General features: G+C 49.4%; 1 protein-coding gene across 1 annotated transcript; it reads right to left on the bottom strand.

Moving 5' to 3' along the window:
- Positions 1-21,122: 21,122 nt before the first annotated feature.
- Positions 21,123-21,473, bottom strand: LOC118851384 (prefoldin subunit 1-like). Its single transcript, XM_036760823.1, has one exon. It carries the CDS (start codon positions 21,471-21,473, stop codon positions 21,123-21,125), a length of 351 nt encoding a protein of 116 aa, XP_036616718.1.
- Positions 21,474-22,539: the final 1,066 nt, after the last annotated feature.

The following is a 22,539-nucleotide window of genomic DNA, read 5'->3' as shown; positions in this document are numbered from 1 at the left end:
GAGGAGGCTGGGAAGGCCTATCCGGTACCAAATGACAAACCTGAGAATTAGATGATTTCAAATCCAGGCAATTTACAAACAAGCCCCCTCAGGGAGAAGAAGGGAAATAAATTGAACTCATTCATGCATGAATATCAATGAGGAGAGGAAAGAGGAGAAGGAGATGGAGAGAAGGAATAGGACTGGCTTGCAAGAAGGGCCCAGTTGAGCCCAGAGGGTAGGACTGGGCTTTGTCTGGGTGACCCAAGATGACTTAGTAGATGTTGAAGGTTGGATGGATGGACCCTGTAGGATCCCACACTGGAAGGTCCAACCCCTTCATTTAACAGACAAAGAAACTGAGGCCCAGATAGGTCAACCAACTTGGCCAAGGTCACATTAGTGGAAATAAAAAATGCTTTTCAACTAAACTATGTCAGAAGGATACAGGAGGCCCCAATAAGATTGAGGGGTACACAGAGTTGAGGTTGGGTTAGATAGAAAGGGTAAAAAGGAAAGCCAGATGGGGTCCCCTCTTCCTTCTGGGAAGGATTGGATCTTGAACTAGATGTCCAATAGACACCTTCAGCTCAACACATCCAAAAAGGAACTCATCATATTTCCCCCAAACCATCCCCATTCCTACCCCCAGTATTGTAGAGGGTATCCTCATCCTCCCAGTCCTTCAAGCTCCCAACCTAGGAGTCATCCTGGGCTCCACATGCTCACCTCCTGTACCCAAGTGCTTAAGTCCTACCATCCCCATCTTTGCGTCTTAGAGGGCCCCTTCTCTGCTCTCACACTGGCACAGCTCTGGGATGGGCCCTCATCGCCTTCTACCAGGATCACTCCAATAACCTGCCAGTGGGAGGGGAATGGAGGGGATGGAAACCTGGTCCAGTGGAAAGAACGCCAGCTCTGTAGTTCTGGAGTCAAGAGGAACTGGGTTGAAATTCTACCTCTGACACTCACTACCAGTATGACCTTGGGCAAGTCACTTAGCCTCTGAACCTTTGAACCCACATGCGTTCAAAAAAGAAGAGGAGGAGGGGTAAGGGATTGGTAAGGAAGGAAAAGAGAGAGGGATGAGGGGCACAGGCCAAAGGAGATGGGGAGTGCCTGAGGGGAGTGGCCCATAAAAGGAAGAAGCCAGGGCTGGGAGCTGTCTGCTGGAGCCTGACTGGCCACCCTCTGGCCCTCTCCCTCCCTCCCTCTCTTCCCCCCCCAGTCCTTTCCACAGGGCCCCGGTTGCTCCAGTGGCTCTGAAGAGGAATAATAAAGCCCAAGGCTCTGTCCCTTTCATTACCTGAGCTGGCCTCTCCGCTGACAAAAGCCCAGCCTCCATTCTGGTTTAGAAGGGCCCCCAGCTCCCAGATCCCTCCTGGAAACAGACTTCAATGGTTTCTATTAACGCCTCCAAGAAGGGGCAATTACCTGCATTGTCCTGAAGTCACACACAGCCCGGGGAGAGGGGGAGAAGCAGCCAGCCGGCAGAGAAGGAGCCCAAGCCGAGGGGTGGTCCCCTTCCCTGCTCTATCTTTTTCCCCCCTTCTCATCCAAAACACCTCCCCATCTCCCTTGGCCTGGACCAGTCTCCTGTCCAGAGCTTGGGGGCTTCAGGCTAAGTGCTAGCAACTGCAGGGCAGCCTTAGACATGGGCAGGAGAGGAGACTGACTAGCCAGGGTCACTTCAGAGACCCTCAGGCCTTCCCTACCGGGCACCAGTTGGCAACGGAAATTACTCCAGTCCAGATCAATGGATCCCTTGAGTTCCCAACTTTCTTTGAAAATGGAAAACTTCCACAGGCGGGGAGAGAGAGAAAGAGGAATAGAACAGCATTTGAAAATGTTTACATTATCAACTGAGGGTGAGGGGGGCCTTAGAACACAGAATATCAGAACTGGGAAAGGACCTAGGAACACAGAATTTATATTCTATAGGTGACCTATTCTACAGGGAATCTGAAGCCATCAGGACTGGCAAGGACCTCAGAAGAGAGAATATTGGAACTCAGAGGTCCTTAGAACATAGAATATCAGAGTAGGGAGGGCCCTTAGAACAGGGAAGGTCAGGACTGGGGTGGGACACTTAGAACGGAGAATGTCAGAGCAAGAAGGGGCCTCAGAACAAGGAATGGTAGGGGAGGCTTAGAACAGGAAATGTCAGAGCAGGGAGGGGCCTTAGAACAAGGAATGGGGGGCACCTTAGAACAGGGAAGGTCAGAGCTGGGAGGGACCTCTGAACAGCGGATGTCAGAGCAAGAAGGGGCCTCAGAACAAGGAATGGTAGGGGAGGCTTAGAACAGGAAATGTCAGAGCAGGGAGGCGCCTTAGAACAAGGAATGGGGGGCACCTTAGAACATGGAAGGTCAGAGCTGGGAGGGTCCTCAGAACAGGGGATGTCAGAGCTGAGAGGGCCCTTAGAACAAGGAATGTGGGGCACCTTAGAACAGAGAAGGTCAGAGCTGGGAGGGACCTCTGAACAGGGGATGTCAGAGCTGGGAGGGGCCTTATGAAATGTATAGAGAATGTAATAATTCTCCTTCAAGGTTTGCTAAGCATTTTACATCCATCAGCACCTTGATGACAACTCTGTGTAATGGGCAACATGGGCTGGTGGACAGAGAGCCGAGTCAGGATTCCTTGAGTCTCCATCCCTCTTCTAATTCACACTGCACCAGGTGTCCTGAGCTAGGCCTTCTTTACCTGCAGCCACTTGGCAAAGTTGCCCTAGACAAGTCTCTAAGACCATGAAGGTGCCAGCCTGCACAGTAAAAGGAGTGTCCTCACCTGGGAGCTCCCTTTGCCAATGAAAATCCCAGGTCCCATCCCTATCCCCTTTCAACCCTATGAGATAGATAGTAGTGATTATTAAATGCTTATTTTACAGATTAAGAAACTGAGGTAAATGACTTGCCTTTGGTCACAGTGATGGGTGCCAAATGTGAGATTTGAACCCAGGCCTTCCTGAGCACCAGCCTAGGGCTCCATCCATTATGCGCCACTGCATTTCAGTACAGTAGGGAACATATATTGGGGGTGTCCACAGCAGAGGACAGAAGTGATGAGAGGTCAGTGAGAGGAGAGGGACCATCTTCAAATAGAGAGGTGGGTCATGAGCTCTGGGAACCCCCTGCACATTGGAGGCTGCAGGCACGGTCTCAGTGGCAGGCAGGAAGACCCAGGTTCAGATCCCGCCACGGACGCTCACTATGTAACAGGCACAAGTCACTTCTCTTCTCTGAGACTCAATCTCCTCTTCTATAACAACAGCACCCACTTCCCTTGGGGGTTCTGAGGCTCAAACACAGGTAGAGGGCTTGGCCAACACCATGTGCCAGTTATGCATCATCATCATCATCATTTTTCCTGTGGGTCTCCAGGCCTGGCCAGGGGCACATCGCAGGTGCTCAGTAATGGCTGGCTCACCCCTTAGAATGGAAGCTCTGAAAGGCAGGGCCAAGACCAGTGTGCCCTTGTATCGTTAGGCTCTCACACAGGGCGTGGGACATGAGAAGAAATGATGGTGGCTCGGTGTATTGCTCTATTATTCATATCATTATACCATTAATAATAATAGTGATACAGTGAGAACTCAGTGCTCCTAGAGCACTTTAATGCATTCAAAGCTCTCTCCTCGTGACGACCCTGAGAGATAAGTAGTGTCAGAAGGCTCATTACCTCCATTTTCCATCAGAGACAATTTCCCCAAGGTCATACTGCCAGGCGGACAATGCCGGGGCTCCTTCCATTTCACCTGAGGTTGGGAGAGGCCCATTAAGCTCAGTGACCACCCAGCTGTTCCAACTGTTCTTAGCAAGAAGACAGGAGGTAGCCTGGGCAGCACCCGAGTTCTATGGCTCCCAAACAATAATGGTGGCCACCATGGGAGACCAAGCCTGGGAGCCCTGAATGGGCTGAGGCAGGCAAGAACGGTGGCCTGGATGACATGGAGGCAGCCTGGGATTAATATCTCTGGAACACTCATTCCCTCAAACCATAGAATGGCCAGCTAAGGCCTCTTCTAGCTGGAGCAAAGAGGGGAGCACAGGTCTCCTCCCAGGGTGGGTCCTTGTGGTGATGGGACCTTGTGCACAGGAAGGCCAGTCCCCAGCCACCTTAAGAGCGTTGCTGAAATCCCAGACTGAAAACATCAATCACGATTTTTAATAATTGATCGTAAGAGCAGATATTTCTATAGTCATTTAAAGTCTATAAAGTGCTTCACATCCATTATCTTGCATGATCCTTGGAGAGTTTCTGTAGGGTAAATTATGAAAATATAATCATCCCCATTTTACAGATGGGAAAGTTCAGCTAAAGTCTGTTTCAGAGGTTTCACTGTGATGTAGGTGTGACCCTGGCTTCTCAAAGGCAAACCAGTATAAGGTGAGCCCTGGGCCACCCCCAGACAGCTGCAAATGCTTTTGGGATAGGCCCTGGGACACTTTGTGTGCCTGTGGTCCAAGGACCACATTTCACTTCAATTCAATCCAACAAATAGTCAATGCCTCCTACAGACCCAGCACTACGCTAGACTCTAGGGATAGAGAAACAAAGAATGAGGCGTTTGTATTTGGTTGAGGGTATGCAAGCCATCCACAGAGAAGCCAAACCAAGGAACACAAAGGGATGTCTGGAAGGAGAAGACACTAACAGCTGGGCGAGGGGGGCAGAGGAAAAGGGAGACGACAGAAAATGTTTCTTGGTTGAGAGGTGTCACCTTTGCTGTGCTTTGGAGGGAAGCCAGGGACTCCAGAGGTGGAGGTGAAGACCCAGGGCACATGGAGATGGAGTACTGTGTACAAAAAGTAAGGGCCAGGCAAGTGTGGCTGTTAGAGAGAGGGTGGAGAAGAACACATGTGCTGGGGCTTTAGATGCCATGAAGATGAGGCTGTAGTTCATCCCAGAGGCAATAGGGAGTCACCGAAGGCTTCTGAGGAGGGGAGTAAATTGATCAGACCTGTGCTTCAGGAATATCAATTTAGCAGCTCTGTGAAGAATGTATTTAGGAAGGAAAGATTGGAAGCACGGTTTCTGCTACTGGAATAATATAGAGATGATGAGGGCTTGAACTGAGGCAGGGGAGAGGGAGGGAGAGAGGGGATAGAGGGGGAGAGAAGGAGGAGAGAAGAGAGAGGAGAGAGGGGGGAGAGAGGGGATAGAGGGAAAGAGGGGGAGGGGGAGAGAAGGAGGAGAGAAGAGAGAGGAGAGAGGGGGGAGAGAGGGGAGAGAGGGGGGAGGGAGGAGAGAGAAAGAGAGAGGAGGGAAGAGAGAGGAGAAAGAGAGAGGGAGAGAGAGACAGAAAGAGAGAGTGGAAGGAGAGAGAGAAAAAGGGAGGGATGGAGAGAGGAGAAAGGGAGGAGACAGAGATAGAAGAGAGGGGGGAGAAGGAGAGGGAGGGAGAGAGAGAGAAAGAGAGAGGGGGGAAGGGAGAGGAGAAAGAGAGAGGGAGAGAGAGAGGAGAGGAGAGAGAAAGAGAGGAGAGGGAGGGGGGAGAGAGAGAGAGAGACAGAGAGAGAGAGAGAGACACAGAGAGAGAGAGAGACACACAGAGAGAGAGAGAGACACACAGAGAGAGAGAGGAGGGAGAAAGGGTGGAGAGAGAAGAGAGAGAAAGAGTGAAGGAGGGAGAGAGACAGAAAGAGAGAGTGGAAGGAGAGAGAGAAAAAAGGGAGGGATGGAGAGAGGAGGGAGGAAAAAGAGAAGAGAGAGAGAGGGAGAGGAAGAGAGAGGGAGGGAGGGAGAGGAAGAGGGAGGGAGGGAGGGAGGGAAAGAGAGAGAGAGAGAGAGAGAGAGAGAGAGAGAGAGAGAGAATGCAAATGTGTGATTTGAACCTAACTTTAGCTCCAGAGTGGGATGACTCACTCTTCTGGGGGGAGCAGCTGAAGCAGTTCCAGGTTTCTGTTTATATACCTAGATGAGCTAAATATACAGACTGAAAGGTTCGTCTGTTCTGGTCCAACAGCTCTTTAGTGCCTTTTCTCCCTCCTGTCCTCAGCACCCCCTGGGACATAGAAGCCCCAGGCACCTATCTCCCACTCCTCCCTAGGCCTCACACTTTGGGCCCCCACCCCACACTGGCACAAAGCTGATGGTGGCTACAGGTCCCCCATCCAGCAGTCCATCAGCTCTGCCAAAGGCTGAGCAGGCAGGTGGGAGGCCTCGAGGCCCATCCACAGCCCAACAGGACCTTGGAGAGCACTGAGTGAGCCTCACCCCCCTCACAGACTATGAAAGAGTGGCCTAAGCTTATGTAGCCCTTCAGTGGCTGATCCTCTGATCCTTTGGCCAAGTGTTCTTCACAAATACAATAAGGATTTAGTGAGTGTCGCCTGTGAACAGAGCTGCACACTTCACTATGCAGGGAGTGCCCAGGACCGATCACAACCACTCTTGCCTGTGCCCCTCCTGGAAGCAAAACCAGAGACTCCCAGAAGGTCAGAGCAGAGAAGGCTCTTAGAACATGGAACATAGAACAGAGAATGTCAAAGCTGGGAGGGGCTAGAACATGGAACGTAGAACATCGGAGCTGGGAATGCCAGTAAGGACTGCCCTACACAACTTCATTTACAGACGAGAAAATTGAGGTTGGGGAAATGACAGGTTCAAGGTCACAGAGGATGCCAGCGACAGGGCTAATGCTTCGTACAAAGCCAATAATTAATGCTCATTGAATTAATGAAAGCCAGCGATAGAACCCAAGTGTCCCATTTAAACCAAGAATACTCCCAGCACACGCACGCACACACACACACGCACACACGGCCAGGCAGGACGTGACAGGGGCAAGGATCCCCAGAGTGGAGGCTTGGGGGCCCCAGATTCCCCACACCGGAGGCCTTGAGGAGGGAGGCAGGGAGGCAGGGGCCAGCAGGCCCTCCCTGGGCACAGAGCATGAAGAAGCTGCTGTGGAATGGCGCTCAGCCCAGCTCAACAGCTCGCTCTGGTGATCACAACGTGGGATGTCTCAAAGAGAACTCAAGAATGCGGGAGAAGAATGCGGGCAGGGGACCACGAGCAAGACCGAGAGGATGCATGGGAGTGCGCCGCCGGGCCTCAATTCCCCAAGCCTTCCCACCGCGCCCCTCCCCCGATGCCACAGCCCCATGATCGTCTCCCTCATCTGGAGCCCCCCGCCTCTGTCTGGGCCACACATTGGGCATTCAATCACCAGCTCCCCGGGACAGATTGTTAGGCAGCTGCTCTTGTGTGGCAGCCTGGCCTCCCCCAGAAGGCTGAGTGAGAGCATCCTGAGGGGGTCAACCCCATTCCTTGGGGTGTAGAGAACTGGGCCTGTGCTTTTTGGGGAGAGAAGCCTGGCTTCAGTGCCAAGCACAAGGCTATACTGGGAGATGCCCAGGGTCTTTAGGGGGTATTTAATAAATCCCCAAATGAAACTGATTTCCTTCCTCCGCACTGGGGTCACTGGTTCCCTTTGGAGAAAGGGAGGATGACCTAACAGACTGCAGGGAATATCCAACCTCTCCTCACTTACATCATACTCCAGCCCTGATGGTCCTTAGAGGACAAGCGGGATTGGGGGCGGGACCTTTGTGTTGCTAAGCAACTACAGCCTCCTACTGGGTCTCTGAGTCTGAAGAAATTCCCTTCCACTCTCTTCTGAAACCCCATACCCCAGGAAAGCTCCAGGGGAGTCCTGGGCATTGGATCTCAGAGAGGAGAACCCATGTGGCGGGTTAAAAGAGTCCTAGCATTTCAGAACAGGGAGAGCCCTGAGTGATCTAGCTAGAACATCAGAGCTGGAAGAAACCCTAGAACATAGAACCTTGGAAGGTCAGAGCTGAGAGAAACCCTAGAATAGAGACCCTTGGAAGGTCAGAGCCAGGAGAAACCTTGGAATGTAAAATATCAGAGCTGGGAGGGATCCCAGAACATGGAATGTGAAAGGGACCATGGAGATCATCTAGTCCAGCGTTTCCAATTTACTGATGAAGAAACTGAGGTTAGAAAGGGGTGACTTCACCAGGCAGCCAAGGAGTTAAGGGGGGGCTCTCCCATGGGGGCAGCACCTTCCCTCAAGCCATCAGTTATGAGAAAAGAATAGAAGAGTCACTTGGGATGCAAAGTGAACCAGAGAACCCCCAACCTGGCTCTCTCCTTGCAGCCTCAAGAGGAAATCTAAGAAGCTCAGGAAGGGCTCGGACTCCGCCCTCTGACACTCCACCTGTAAGCAGGAAGAGCCGTTGTTCTGTGGAAACAATGAATTATTCCTAATTTAATTACATCTTTAATTCATTCCGGTCTCTGCGGAGTTGAAGACATCATCTGAGTGAGCCTCAGTGTTTCATGGGGAAGGAGAGCGGGAAGAAGAGATGTCTTTATATCCCATTTCCCAGAAGGGAGCGAAACCAATTATGTCAACCCACACAGCCTGGGGGAGTGAGCCAGGCTCTCTCCCTTTCCCCCTCCCACTACCTGCCTGATGGAGAGGAAGGGACGTAACCCCACCACGAGGTCGGTGGGGCTTGGAAGCAAAGGAGCTGGACCTCTGTGTTCCCATATAGAAAATGGGGGTGATGATGATAATACCCATCCTGCCAACTTTGCAGGTAGTTGTAGGGATCAAATTAGATCATGAATAGAAGTCACTTGGCAAAATTTAAAATGGCATATACGATCTGAAATCTGGAGCTGAATGGGATCCCACATTTTTACTGAGTGAAACTGAGGCCCAGGGAAAAGACATGCCCAAGGTCACACAGGAGTCTAGACTGTGAGCTAAAGGGAAGAAGCCCCCTAGTCCAACTTCTTCATTTTACAGAGGAGGAAACTGAGGCCCAGAGACAGGCTGTGACTTGACCAAGGTCACATAGAGTTGGAAGGGACCCCAGAGATCACCCAGTCCAGCACTCACCTTACACAAGCAACTCAACACACATTCATTAGACTCTTACTGAGTCAGGGATCGTGCCGAACTCTGGGATCACAAATACAAGCAGAAAGAAAGATGGTCTCTGCCCTCAAGAAGCTCATGTTCTAACGGGAGAACAATGCATCAGGAAAAGCCATGAGGCAGGGGAGGGGGTGAAAGTCCAAAGAATCCAGGGCAGGGCCTGGAGAGGATCGAGGAGATAGCAAGCCTGGGCATCCTCCTTAGGAACGAGCCAATTGGGAGAAGCCGAAGGGGGAGAGTAGTCCAGAGTGAGGAAAGCCTGGAAAGGATGGGGCAGCTGAGGAGCTGAGAGGGGCAGGGACCCACCCAAGGTCTGAGAGGGTTTTACTAGCAGAGCTGGGGCAGCTGAACCCTGGCCCTCTGCCTAGTGTCTCCTAAATGTCAGCTGTCATGATTAACACAAAGGCCCTAAACCTGGGAGTCGGGATCATTGCATCCAGGCCAATGCCCAGTAAAGAGCCCTCCATGTTCTGGGTGAGTAAATCAATCGACAAATACATCTTCTGCTCCTGTTGTGTCCTGGGCACAACACTAGGTGCTGGCCACACAAAGGCAGGAACAAAAGTCTCTGCCCTCAAAGAGCTTTTATTTCACTGGGGGAGGGAGAGAGGCAGCAAAGGTAGAAGGAACAACAGATGAGTAGCTGCAAAATATATACAACGTAAATGTGAGATAATTTAGTGGTGAGGGAGCTAGCATGTGGGGGACTCAGAAAAGCTCTCCCATAGGAAGCCATGCTGGAGCTGAACTAAGGATTCTAAGAGTCAAAGGGGAGGAGGGATTGCACAACAGGTGGCAGGCACAGAGGCTAATCTGTGCGAAGACTGGGAGATGGGAGATGGCGTGTTGTGTAAATGCTGAATTGAACTTCATTTGACTCAGAGCTGAAAGAAACCCCCAGTTCCCATCTGGTCCAACCTGCCCTCATTGGACAGATTGAATGAGGATGCTTATGGTGTCCTGTACACATCAAAGCACTGTAAATGTTAGCTATTATCATCGTCATATTTACTGAAGAGGAAACTGAGGCCCAAGATAACCTGGATGGGATTGGACTTCTCCCAGGAAAGGGACTGGAGACTCTTCCATGGAAGGATGGCTGTGTCAGGGCCCTGGGGATATTTAGCCTGAAGAGTTGATAATTTAGGAGGGAGGTGAGGAAGAGGGGCTGAGGCTTGTCCTGCCTGTCCTCAGGGGCAGAATGAGGAGGGGAGAGAGGGGAGGGCGCATTTCAGCTCTGTTTAAGGGAGAAAGGGAAAAAAACTTCCTTACAATGAAAGTAGCTCAAAACTGGAATGAGTCAAACTGTGAGGCAGCGGGTCTTTCATCACCAGAGGGCTTCAAACAAAAGCTGTAGCCACTTTTCAGGCATCTGTCCCAGTACAGGTTGGGCCAGGTGGCCTCTGAGATTCCTTCCAATCTGTAGGCACTGCGGTCCAGTGGAACGAGCTCCTCAGGTTGCCTCTAAAGCTTATTATCCACATGACCTGGACAAATCACCGTGTTCTTGGGCCTCAGTTTCCTCATCTGTAAAATGAGGCTAGACCAGCTGCCCACGAGGTCCCTCCTGGCTCTGGCTCTATCTGTGACATTTGAGATGCTGTGCTTTGATTTATCCATTTGAGAGGGTTGGTCCTTGGTCTATACCACCCTCCACCCCCCACCCACTCTGACATTCTAAGACCCTGGCTGGACCAGATGACCTTCTGAGGCCCTTCCCAGCTTTATAATCCTGACAAGGGAGGGAGCAGAGGATTCTGGGAATCTATATCAGCAGCTGGGGAGGGTGCACACCCTGCCAAGCCCAGAATTCTGGCCACTACCATCCATGGATGGACACCTCCGAGGCCTGCCAGGAAGCCCCTGGAGATGACAGGTTCCCTGCCCCCCTGGGGGCAGATCCACCGATTCCTGCTCCTCCCCCTTCCCCTCCTGAACCGCGCCCTTCCCCCCCCCCCAGACCTGGAGGCCCTATTTCTGTGGACCTGGACATGAGAGGGCTGGGGAAGGGGAAGGCAGCCAACCCAGCCCTGGTTCTGGCTACATCCAGGTTCCCTTTCATCCTGTTCTTTCCACAGCCTGCCTGCGGGACTCTCTCCCTGGAACAGGACCAACGAGGACTTGAATACAGATCAGGGGAGGTAGGAATCCCCAAGGCCACAAGAGGGTGAGGGGACTGGGCACCTGGTATTGGTATTCTGGTGTTATGGGGTACTATGGGGAAATTATGAGAAATCGTTCAGGCTGGGACTCCAAAATACTGCCCCCAAGCCCCAGGCCAGATATGGGACCTTGGGCAAATCTCTTCCCATTTTCAAGCCTCAGTTTCCTCATCTGTAAAACAGTAGTGATTTACTGGTCCCAATAAGGATGGTCATGAGAAAAGCTCTTTTAAAATCTTTAGGCATCATAAAAACACCAGCTCTTGGTTTTATTGCCCCCGGGCCCAGATACCTTCCTGAACAGAATGTCATGCAGAGCATTTGGAGAGTCTTACTGTAGAGTAGAAAGAGCCACGAGTTTGGAATCTGAGAACCAGGGTTGGAATCCTAGGGTTGGAATCCCAGGGTTGGAAGCCTCTCACTCCCTGTATACAACTCTCTCCTCTCTGGTCTCAATTCCTTCATCTGACAACTCCGTCCAGGAAAAGAATTCACAACCAAACAAGGGATAGAAATGATCATAAAAGATGAAACAGTGCCAGTTACATAAAATTAAAAAGCTTTGGCACAAATCGAAGTAACTGTAACTAGAATATGAGAATAAACGATTCACTAATATTTGAATTTGTTTTGTTTGACTATGATTATTTGTCACAAGGGAGGTTTTTTTTTTAATTTGGGGAAGGAGGAGAGAGTGAGTGAGAGAGATGTCCAAAAAAGGGGGCTATTGAAGCCTTTTTTAAAAAAACATAGAGAAGGGAAGATTTAGAGGGAGACACGGACAAGCAAGACAGCTTTAAAACTAACATGTTTTGTATAATTTGTACTAAACTGCTTGCTTTCTCAATGAGAAGGGGTAAGCAAGAGAGGGAAAGAGAGAATTTGGAACTCAAAAAACTTTTAAAATGAATGTTAAAAATTGTTTTTACATGTAACTGGAGAAAAAATAAAATTTTAAATTAAAAAACTAAGATGTTTAATGATGCGTTGTTATTTTTAAGAGCAAGATATTTATAATAGAGATTTAAGGTTTTATATTCAGTCCTTTTATTCCGTTTTCCTTCATCTGGAGGACTATTTATGCTACATTTGTCAGGTTCAGAATGAACTTTTTTAAAAAGAAAAACTGCTGATTGGGGAAAAAGTGTTCACATCAGTAACTTCTGATGATTACCGGCTATTCAGGATATACAGGAAATAGAGTATGTCCATCAACAGGCATTCTGTAAGCCCCTACTAGCCGCTGTCCAAGAGACAAGTGGCCAACAGAAGGGAACCAGAGATGCCCCAAAGAAGAAATGTAAAGGATCCACATTAAGGAATGAATGTTGCGCATCATTAATGATAAAAGAAATGCACGTGAAGCTGATTCTGAGCTGTCACCTCAGGACTGGAGTGGCAAAGACAGCAGACAGCCATGGTCAGCGGGGACGGCGATGGGGAAATGGGTCCAACTGTTCTCAAGAGGAGCTTAGAACCACACAAGAAAGATCACTAAATGGCTGACAACCTTTGACCCAGAGTTCAGGGCACTTGACTTAGGCAAATCACTTGATTTCTCCGGGCCATGATTTCTCCATATGTAAAATGAGAGGGTTAACTAAATGCTCCTAAGGTCCCCCCCACCTCCATCGTTCTTTAATCCGAGGTCCCTTCTATTTACTTAATGATCTAGCCACACTGATTTGGTTGCTGTTCCTCATATAGGACACTTCATTTCTCCATGTCTGGTCTCCTGGAATCCCTGGAATCCTTCAAAACTCTGCCCCCTCCTTTTATATGAAGCTTTTCCTGATCCCCCAGCTACGACTGCCCCACCCCACCAACTACCTCATGGAAGCTTCTTGAGGACGGGACCATCATTTTTGTCTCTATTCCCAGCGCCTAGCCTGACATACAGTAGGTTCCTAATAAATGCTTTTTAAAAAAAAAATTCTCTGATCAACAGGAACCCAGCTGAGTGAGGCTCCAGTTTTCAGCTGGAGCTAATAAGCTTAGAAAAGAAGGTTAGAATCTCCACACTCCTTTCCCAGAGATAAGCTGACACAAGGGATTGCTGAAGGTGAGAGGAACAGAGCTCTGCTGAAAGCCTTCCCTCCAAGAGTCACTCAACAAGCATTTATTAAGTGCTTACTGTAGAGCATCCCATTTCCCACCTCCACAGCTTTGCCTTGGCTGTCCTCCATGACTTGGTCCAGCGAAAGCAGACCTCCCTTCTCCTGGCAGAGACAAAGACTACAGAGGTGGAATGTCACAGGGAGTTACCATTGGATTTTGCTCAGATTTTTCTGTTACAAGGGAGAGTCCAATGAGGAGAGAGGGCAGATACTGGGAAATGATTCCGAGCCCAAGTCCCTCCCTTTGTGGGTGAGGCTCACTCCTGGAGCTGAAAGTCACCCTTCTGGCCTCCAGCTTCTCCCAATTCCTTACCAGTCTTTATGCTTAAAAGCTCTCCCTAGTATCATAGTTATTTGTGCCTCCCCTCCCCCAACTCCCCCAATGCTTTCAGAGCGTAAGCTCCCGGAAAGCCAAGGCTGGGTCCACCTGGGAGTGGGGCCAAGTGGCCAGAGCCCTGCAGAGTCTGGAGACCAGGGAGCTGGCAGGGTGACCTTGGGCATGAGACTGGGGAGACCTGGAGGCACCTTGGAGGAAGAAATCAACCTCTCCATTTCACAAATAAGGAAACAGTCCCTGACTGAGGGTGGATTCGATCTCGAGTCTTCCTGACTCCAAACCCAAAGTTCTGCTCACTCTGCTGCGCCGCCTTTCTGAGCCTTCGTTTCCCCCAATGTAAAAGGAAAGAACTGCACTAGGTGACCTCTAGGGTCCTCTCCAGCCCAAGAGCCTGCAGTCCTAGGGTTCTCCAGGGAGCCCAGGCTTTGTGTGGAGGAAGGGCTCCGTGACTGAAGAGAGCTGAATTACAGCAGAAAGAGCTCTCCCTGGCTCTGGAATCTGATCCCTCCTCTGCCCCCGATTTGTCCATAAGCCAACCCCTTCACCTCCCCTGGCCTCAGTTTCCCTATCTGTAAATGAGGGTGTTGGCCTAGGTGGCCTCTGCGGTCACATCAGAGCTATGATCCCATGAATTGGAACAGATTGGGAATCACCCTATTTTTCCTGCTCATGCTGGACCTCCCCTCCGGGCAAGGCCAAGGCCCTTCTTCACGACCTGCTGGTCTCTGCAGGTTTTTCAGGGGCACAAGCCCACCTCGGAAGCCTCCAGGGGCAAGCAGACGGCAGCAGGTGGGTGTGAGACGGCCAAGGATCCGGCCGGAATCAGCCAGATCCAAATCAGACGGCACAGCCCTGGGTAATTACCAGCCCCCACCTCCCCAAACCTCCTCTTCTGCAGCAGTCACCGGGCTGGGCCACTGCTCAGCCCACTGAGATCAGCCACACTGAGCCAGAGGGCCCGTCCTCTCAGCAGGAGCCAGGGGAGAGGAAGCGAGCCCTCTCTAAGCCTCGGCACACAAACATCCTCTCCTCTCATTAAGTGTTGTTACAAACATTTTCTCTTTGATCCTCACAACAACCCTGGGAGGTGGGTGCTATTATTAGCCTCATTTTACAGATAAGGAAACTGAGGCAGGCTTGCCCAGGGTCACCCAGCTGGTCAGTGTGATGAGTAAGCCAGATCTGAACTCGGGTCTTCCTGACTCCAGGCCCAGTCTTGATACACTGCACCACCCCACTGCCACCCGGAGAGAGCAGGGAGAAGGCTGACTCCAGGCATGGCTTCGGTTTCCTCATTCGTAAAGTGGAGAGGTTGGACATGAACTCTAAGGTCACACAGCCTGCCTCCAAGGCTGGGAATGCCTCACAAATGACAGTTGTTCCTGGTGTTTGGCACACAACAGCTAAGGACCAGGGTCCCAGAGAAGGTGGTGGGTTGCCCAGAGCCACATGGGAACTTTGTTACAGGGCCGGGATTCCAACCCAGTCCTGCTGACCCTGAGGAGAAAAGGGCCTGAGCTATCCAAGCCACGTGGAGAAGCCAGGTCCCTTGAGCGGAAAACCCCTCCAGATAAAGGCCATTGCTTCTACCCACTTGAGACTGATACTGCTGCTTCCCTTCCCACCCATCTCCCCAGCCCCTCTCCTTCTTCCTCGTTCCCCTCCCGTCTGCTCCCACCTGAACAAACGATTGGCTTGTTCTCAAAAGTCAAGGCAAGGACTGTTGGCCCCTCCACATCCTCCCCCCAAGACTCACCCACTGCTAGACTCCCTCGCTCTCACTAAGGGGCAGATACAGAGAACCCGGGCCACAACCCCAGCACTAGAATCAGGTGGAGAAGCCCTCAGCAATCAGCTAGACCCACCTCTTCATTTTACAGGTGAGGAAGCTGAGGTTCAGAGAAGTCAAATGGCCTGCCCAAGGTCACCCAGCTTCTCTAGCTCCACATCCAGGATGCTTTCTAGGCCACTGAACCCTGGGCTGCCCTCCAGCACCTACAAAGATGAGTCTTCCAGCCTCTACTTGGATGCCTCCCAAAGTGGGGAGCTCACTACCTCATGCCGCCCTCTATGGACACCTCTGGGCATTTTTTGAGGTTTTTTTTTCCCTAATACTGAGTTGGAATGCACCTCCTAAAACTTCTCTCCACTGCTCCCAGTTTCTTCTCTGGAGTCACACAGAATGAGTCCACGTTGGGCCTTCACATCAGTGAAGAGAACCATCCAGTGCCCTGAAGTCTACTGCAAATCCTTTATAAACAAGTCACCAGTGCCAGCCCAGACCTCAGGGGGCCCTCCCTGGTTATACATCCCTACCTGCTCCTTCAGGCTCACTGAACCTTGAGACCAAAGGAGGCTGGGGTTGGGGAGAGGGGGGCTAAAATCATCTGCATCCTTCCTCCCCAACCACCGCCAACATCTGGGACCGATGAGGAAGCTGGTGAAGCTGAAAGCCTCTGGCCCCAGCCCCAAGCTGGTGAAATTTAACCAGGCAGTCAGATGGAGGGAAGGGGGAAGGGAGAGAGAAGAGAGAGGGGTTGAGTCCAGCCAGCCACTCTGGGGGCAGCAGAATGAAACTCAATTGGACGCCTTGGCGGGAGCTGAATTAGCTGTGACAGGCCTGGGCTCTCCGCACCTGGGATGCGCCGCTGACTGTCCGGGAGAGACAATGAGTCCTGACTACCTGTCAGATCCAGCCAGGGACCTGTCAGTGCTGGAGAGGGGGCCCCAGGTGCTCCACCCAGAGCAAGCAATGGAGTCAAGGGCAGCATCGCCCAGAGCTGGACAAAATAAGGAAGGGAGGAGGGGAGAAGGGCACCAGAGATCCATGGGGGCCAGCATCAGCTGAGCCGGGAGAGAGGAGAAGGCTGACCTGGCAGAAGGACAGAGACACACACACACACACACACACACACACACACACACACACACAGCTGACGACCCTCCAAGCTAAGCCCAGCAGCCCACTCACTGAGCAAGGTTCTCCTCTCTCCAAAGACCTTAGCCTCAAGCCAGCACCCTCCTACCCCTCACTCACACTCTGACCCCCCAGCTAGGACTGCCAAGAGATACCAACACAAAGCAGCTGGTAGAGTGAACACTTTGACTTTAGAATCAGAAAATTAGAGTTCAAACTCTGGCCTTGCCACTGGGAAAGCTTGAAAAAATGACTCAGCCTCTCTGGGCTTATGTCCTCACCCATAAAAAGGGGATCACTCACTCGATGCTAGCCACCTCTCTGGATTATTATTGTGAAGGTCAAAGAGAAAAGAGCTGAAATGCTTCAGAAATGACTTCCATGAATGACTGTTCTACAATGCAAGCAGGTGAGAACTTTGTGACAAGATACTGAGCTGGCAGGCTGATTCTCCCACAGCTCTAGGAAACCCAAGAGGGAGGAAACAGACTCCTACCTGAAAGGGGGGATTTGACCTTTGAAGCTGGGATTGAAAAATAGTCAAAATGCTGCATCCTCTGATGTCTAACACTTCCTGATTTTTAATAAGTTTTCTTTTAGCTCTGAATCACTATCCTACATTCTAATTACACAGCTTGTTTCTGCTTCCCAAGGGCAGGGCCTCTGCCTCAAGTCCCATCTGACTTAGGGTTAGAAAATCCTGGTAGCCACTGCTTTGTGCCCAAATCTTTTCAACAAGATAAGAGCTGCATGGGCCAGAGCCCTCGGCCCTCTTTTTCATAATTCCAAGATTATCATTGATCCCTGATGTAAATGAATGAGAAGGGGAGCAAGGGGGGCCAGCTCCATCTCAATTACCACAATCCTTTCCTTCAAATTCCTGCCATTACTTTGTATATGTGGCTCTCTCTCTGTGCCAAGCACTGTGCTGGGAACACAGAGACCAAAATGAAGCACTCTCTGCCCTCAAGAAGTCTACACTTTATTGGTTGGATCCTATCCAAGAGAATAGAATCCTAGAGCTAGACCTTGGAGGCACCTCCGAGGCTGTCTCGTCCAACCCCTCATTTGCAGAAGTCGGCCCAGGAAAGGGGAGGTCATACAAGAAGGGAGCATCAGCTAAGGATCTGACCCCGGTTCCCTTCATTATAGAACCGCTGCCCTGTTCACTCTACCAGGCTGGACCTGGAGGGTCATTCAAAAAGGAATCCAGGAAAGTTCTGCCAAAGAACTGGCACCAAACCATACCCTAGAAGAAGGTAAAGGTCCTGAGAAACAGAGAGGAGGATCTATGTTGCCTATGAGTAATGAGACTATTTGAGGCAGTGAGGGCTAATAGATAGAGAGAAAGAGAGCTATGTAGGAAGATCTGAGTTCAAATCCTGCCTCAAATACATCCTGCTGTATGACCCTGGGAAAGTCATTTCACATCTCAATGCTCTAGGTAATCCTCCAAGAATAATAAATTGCAGAGAAGGGGCTGACCTGCATCAGTGGAGGGCATTTCCTCTCCCAAGAGTGTCCTACACCAATGAAACCACAGGTTCAGTGCTTATTGATGTCCCACAATATTTATTTATGTATGTATGTGCTGTTTCCCCAATAGAATGTAAGCTCCTTGAGGACAGGAACTGTTTCATTTTTTCATCTTTGTATCTCCACTGTCTGGAACATAGAAGGTGCTTAATAAATGCTTGGTGATGGATTGAGTCAGGACGCCAGTGTGTCCTCCGCACCTTCTCACCCCATCTGCCAAACTGAAGCTGTCCTCTCCTTTCTCAGATGTCTAGATGTCTTGCCTGGACCTCCCATTTGTCTCACTTCATTCCTTGAGTTAAATTAAATCCATCCATGTATCTGTCCTGTCTGCTCCACAGGGGCCTGCAGCTCTTGGACTGAAGGGCCTAGTGAGTTATTCAGGACGAGCCCCTCTCTCTAGCCTCCTTTCTCTTCAGGGATCGTGCCCCAAGATCCTTTTCTTTCTCATTCACCCTCCCTTTCTACTGGCCCCTTCCCTGACATCTACAAATGAACCCTCTTCTCCCCATCCTCAAAAAGATAAAAATAATTGTGTAAGCTCCTATGACCCCTGGTATCCCTTCAAGCATTCACTGCCATGTCCCTAGAAGGCATTGTCTGCTCCTCATCTCTGCTTCTGCACTGCCCACTCACTTCTCCTCTCCACCTGCCATCTGAGCCGCCCCCCCCCCCCCCAACTGAAAGTATTCTGCCCAAAGGCACCATCATTTTCTAACTGCCTGATCCAATGGAGGCACTTGCCCTGGCTTTGTCTTCCTTGACCCCTTGGCAGCTTTGGATGCTGCCAACTCCTGCCTCTTCTGGACTCTCTCCCTCTGGTCTCCCTATTCCTCCCCAGCCCCCTCTCCTTTGCTGGACCATGATCCATCTCACCCCCTAGCCAGGGGCGGGTAACCTCTAAGACTCTTCTGAACCTTTCTTCTCTCTTGTAGCACTCAGAATTTCAATTATCACCCCTCGTTGCTATCACCTCCCCACTCTCTGTACATCATCACCCTCATCTCTCTGAAACTCCAGTCCGGTTTGGACTTCCAGCTGCCTGGTGGACAGCTCCACCTGGCTGGCCCATCAGCACTTCAAACACAACCGGCCAAAAAGGACTCTCTTCTTCCTCTCGTCCTCTCTTCCTCTCTTCCTCTCTCTCTCTCTCTCTCTCTCTCTCTCTCTCTCTCTCTCTCTCTCTCTCTCTCTCTCTCTCTCTCTCCCTCCCTCCCCTCCCCTCTCTCTCCTCTCTTCCTCCCCCCTCCCTCTCCCCCAATCCATCTTCCACAGAGCTGCTAAGATGTTCCTCCAGATGAGCAGGTCTGACCATATTACACCCCTGCTCCACAGCCTGGGGCTCCCATACCTGCTGCTCAGCCTGTCCACATCCAGCCCCTGACCTGCCCTTCCAGTCTCACTGGACTTCATCCTCTTTCATGCTCTGTATGTTTCGTCAAGCTTTTGCTTGACCTTGGCATTCCATCCCCCATCTGCTTACAGTTGTATAAAGTGTCCCCAATGCTCAAAACACAATCACCCATTCATTCAGTCACTAAGCGCTTATTAAGCACCTACTGTATGCCAACACTGGAGACACAAGTGAAAAAATGAAATGTGGCTGCTTTTAAGGGAAGAGAAAGAATAAGAGAGGCCCCGGGCAGTTAATGTCTGGAATCAGAACAGGCAGAGAAAGGATAAGAATCCTAAAGGCAGGAACAAACCCAGATCCCTTGCCTCTAGTATTCTTTGCACTGTGCTAGGCTGACAGACAGAAGGGCAGGAACAGTGATGGCCAGAGGCAATCAGGAAGGCTTCACGGAGGAGGCAATGCAGCCCCAGGTGAAGGTCGAGAAGCCTGGCTTGGAATCCTGCTTTGGGCACTCATGAGGAAACCATGAGCAAGGAAGGAAGGGAGGGAGGGAGGAAGGACACAAGACCCAACAGACTTGGGCTCAAATCTAACTTCTGCATTTCTTAGTTATATGACTCTGGGCCAATTGCTGCTCCTCCCTCTCCCAGAAAATAGGGTTAATAATTCCAGTCTCTGTCTTCCTCAGAGGACTGATGTGATGAGTCAGTTGAGATCATGGACATAAAAGAAGTCTGAACCACAGAGAGAAGGGAGAGGGGAGAAGGGGGAGGGGAGAGAAGATGGCAGAGGAAGAAAACACCCCAGGAGGAAAAAGCAGGCAAGCCAAGGGGAATTTCTGCATCTCTGTGCTCCTGTGTAGTGTAATGGAATGGAAAGTGTGCTGGATCTGCCGTCAGGACAACAGAGTGAAGGGCCTCCATCCATTATTATTATAGGGAATCCTTAATTCCTTCCCCTTCCTCTGTAAAGCACACCCTAATAAAGACCCAAAATTCACTTCTCAGCGCCTTTATCTGCTAACGTCTCACCAGACAGAAGCAGCTCCATGTGCAGAGAGAACACCGCCCGACTACAATTTTCTTTAAGAAGCTGGCTCAATCTGCAAGGGGGCTACCAGCTCATTGTAATATTCTACAGGACAGAATCCGCAAACCTCCAAAGTAGATGGGTCAGCTGGTCTAGGGTTTTCTTAACCTGGCATCTATAAACTTTTGTTTTTTTTTTCATTGTTAATCATTTATATTTTATTATCTATATTATTAACATTATTATTAATAATAGTTATGATAAAACATAATATAATTATAGTTATATATATCTTCCCAAAATATGCTATGTATAACAAATTATAATAAATATGATAATTATTAATAAATCTAAGTTAACATTAATAATATAGTAACAATTTAGTTCTGTTTGTTTCCATATGCTCTTACAAACACCTGGGAATTTATCTGGTATTTGTTACTAGGCAAATTTACAACTTGAAGTTACATGATATACCAAAAATATAAGTAAGAATTTGTTTTTCAATCTTAAACATTTCATCACTAGTAACTGCACATCACAAAATAGGAGAGACATTTCAATTAGTCCTTCAAGGATTCCCATATAGTTTTATAGATATAGGTTGGCTATGTATACTTTATGAGGAAAAAAGTTCTAAAATTAAGAAAAATTAAGAATGGCAAAGGCTTCATTAAAAAATAAAAAGGCCAAATTAAAAATAAAACATAACTTTATGCTATCAATGCGAGTTCAAATGAAACCCAGGTACAATTTTATTTTGTGAAATCTTGATCAAACAACTTGACTACTTGGTTGGTACATCTGGACACAGTAACTTTGCAGAGGTGGGCGGATAGATTCCAGTTCCTTAATTTTTTCTTTTGCTATCTTCTGTTTCTCTAACAGCTGGTTATGAATTACTTCCTTGGACTGAAGAATAAATATTCTCTCTACACCTTCATACATGTGAGTCTCATCTACCAAAGTCATAATTTCTGTATCTGTAAGATGTGCATGCTTTTTTGTTCTATTTAGCTGTTCGATCTGTATATCTGCAAGCTTCACCTTCTGCTGAGTATCAATAACTTTGGCTTGTAGTTCTGTGAAAGCCTTTTTCAACTCCAGGTCCATGGGGGCAGCCATCTTGGTTCGAACCAAACTTTTGTTTTTTAATGTTTTCTGTTTAATATTTTCATATTTAAATTTCATATTTAACAAAGGTATTGTTTCCTTTGCAAACCTATGTATTTTATTTTCTGTGTTTAGAAATGTGGTTCTCAGAAAGGGTCCACAGCCTTCCCCTGATGGCTGAAGGAATCAAGGACACAACAAAGAGTAAGAGCCTCTTTCCTAATCTAACCTCTGACCTTTGGCCATGACCCCCACTTTAGCTTCCTCTCCAAATGAGTATCCAGCCAGTGCTTGAATGCCCCCACGGATGAAGAGCTCACTGCCTTGGGAAGCAGCTCTTTTGGTTGTCAAACCACTAATTATTAGGTCTTTCTCCCTGATATCACAGCAAAGTCTAGGAATATTACTGTGGGACCGACATGATAAACATAGAGAAGCCTGGGAAGACCTACATGAACTGATACAAAGGGAAGGCAGCACTAACAGGAGCACAGCGTCTGCAATGACAGCAATGATGCAAAGAGAAAGAACTACAAAATGAATCAACTGTGAATGCTGCAAAATTACCAAGAACAACACTGGCTCCCAAGAGGAGACATAGGAAGGCACTCAGACCCCAGATCATGGCAGAGATGGGAGGTTCACAGGGGTGGGATGCTACACAGACTTTCAGAACCTTCCAATGTGTCGATATATTTTGCTGGGTTTTTTCCTTTTTTTTCTTTTACTTTTGTTGTCTGTAAAATATTTGTTATATAGGATGGCTCCCTCACAGGGAAACAGGGATAGGGGAATACTAGGAGAAATTTTGGTCATATTAAAAAAAAAAACAATAAAAACTTATTTTAAAAAAGAGGGTTGGGGGCGGAGCCAAGATGGCAGCTGGAAAGCAAGGGTGAGCTTCCCCCCAGGTTCCTCCAGACACCTGTAAAAAATGGCTCTGAACAAATTCTAGAACTGCAGAACCCATGAAATAGCAAAGGGAAGCAGGGCTCTAGCCCAGGACAGCCTGGATGGTCGTGGGTAAGGTCTATCACACAGAACTGGGAGCGGAGAGAAGCAGAGCCCAGCGTGAGCC

Source organism: Trichosurus vulpecula, chromosome 5, assembly GCF_011100635.1.
Source record: "Trichosurus vulpecula isolate mTriVul1 chromosome 5, mTriVul1.pri, whole genome shotgun sequence".
Classification (NCBI taxonomy): domain Eukaryota; kingdom Metazoa; phylum Chordata; class Mammalia; order Diprotodontia; family Phalangeridae; genus Trichosurus; species Trichosurus vulpecula.
Note: the sequence above shows the minus strand (reverse complement) of the source record. Positions and strands in the feature narration are given on the sequence as shown.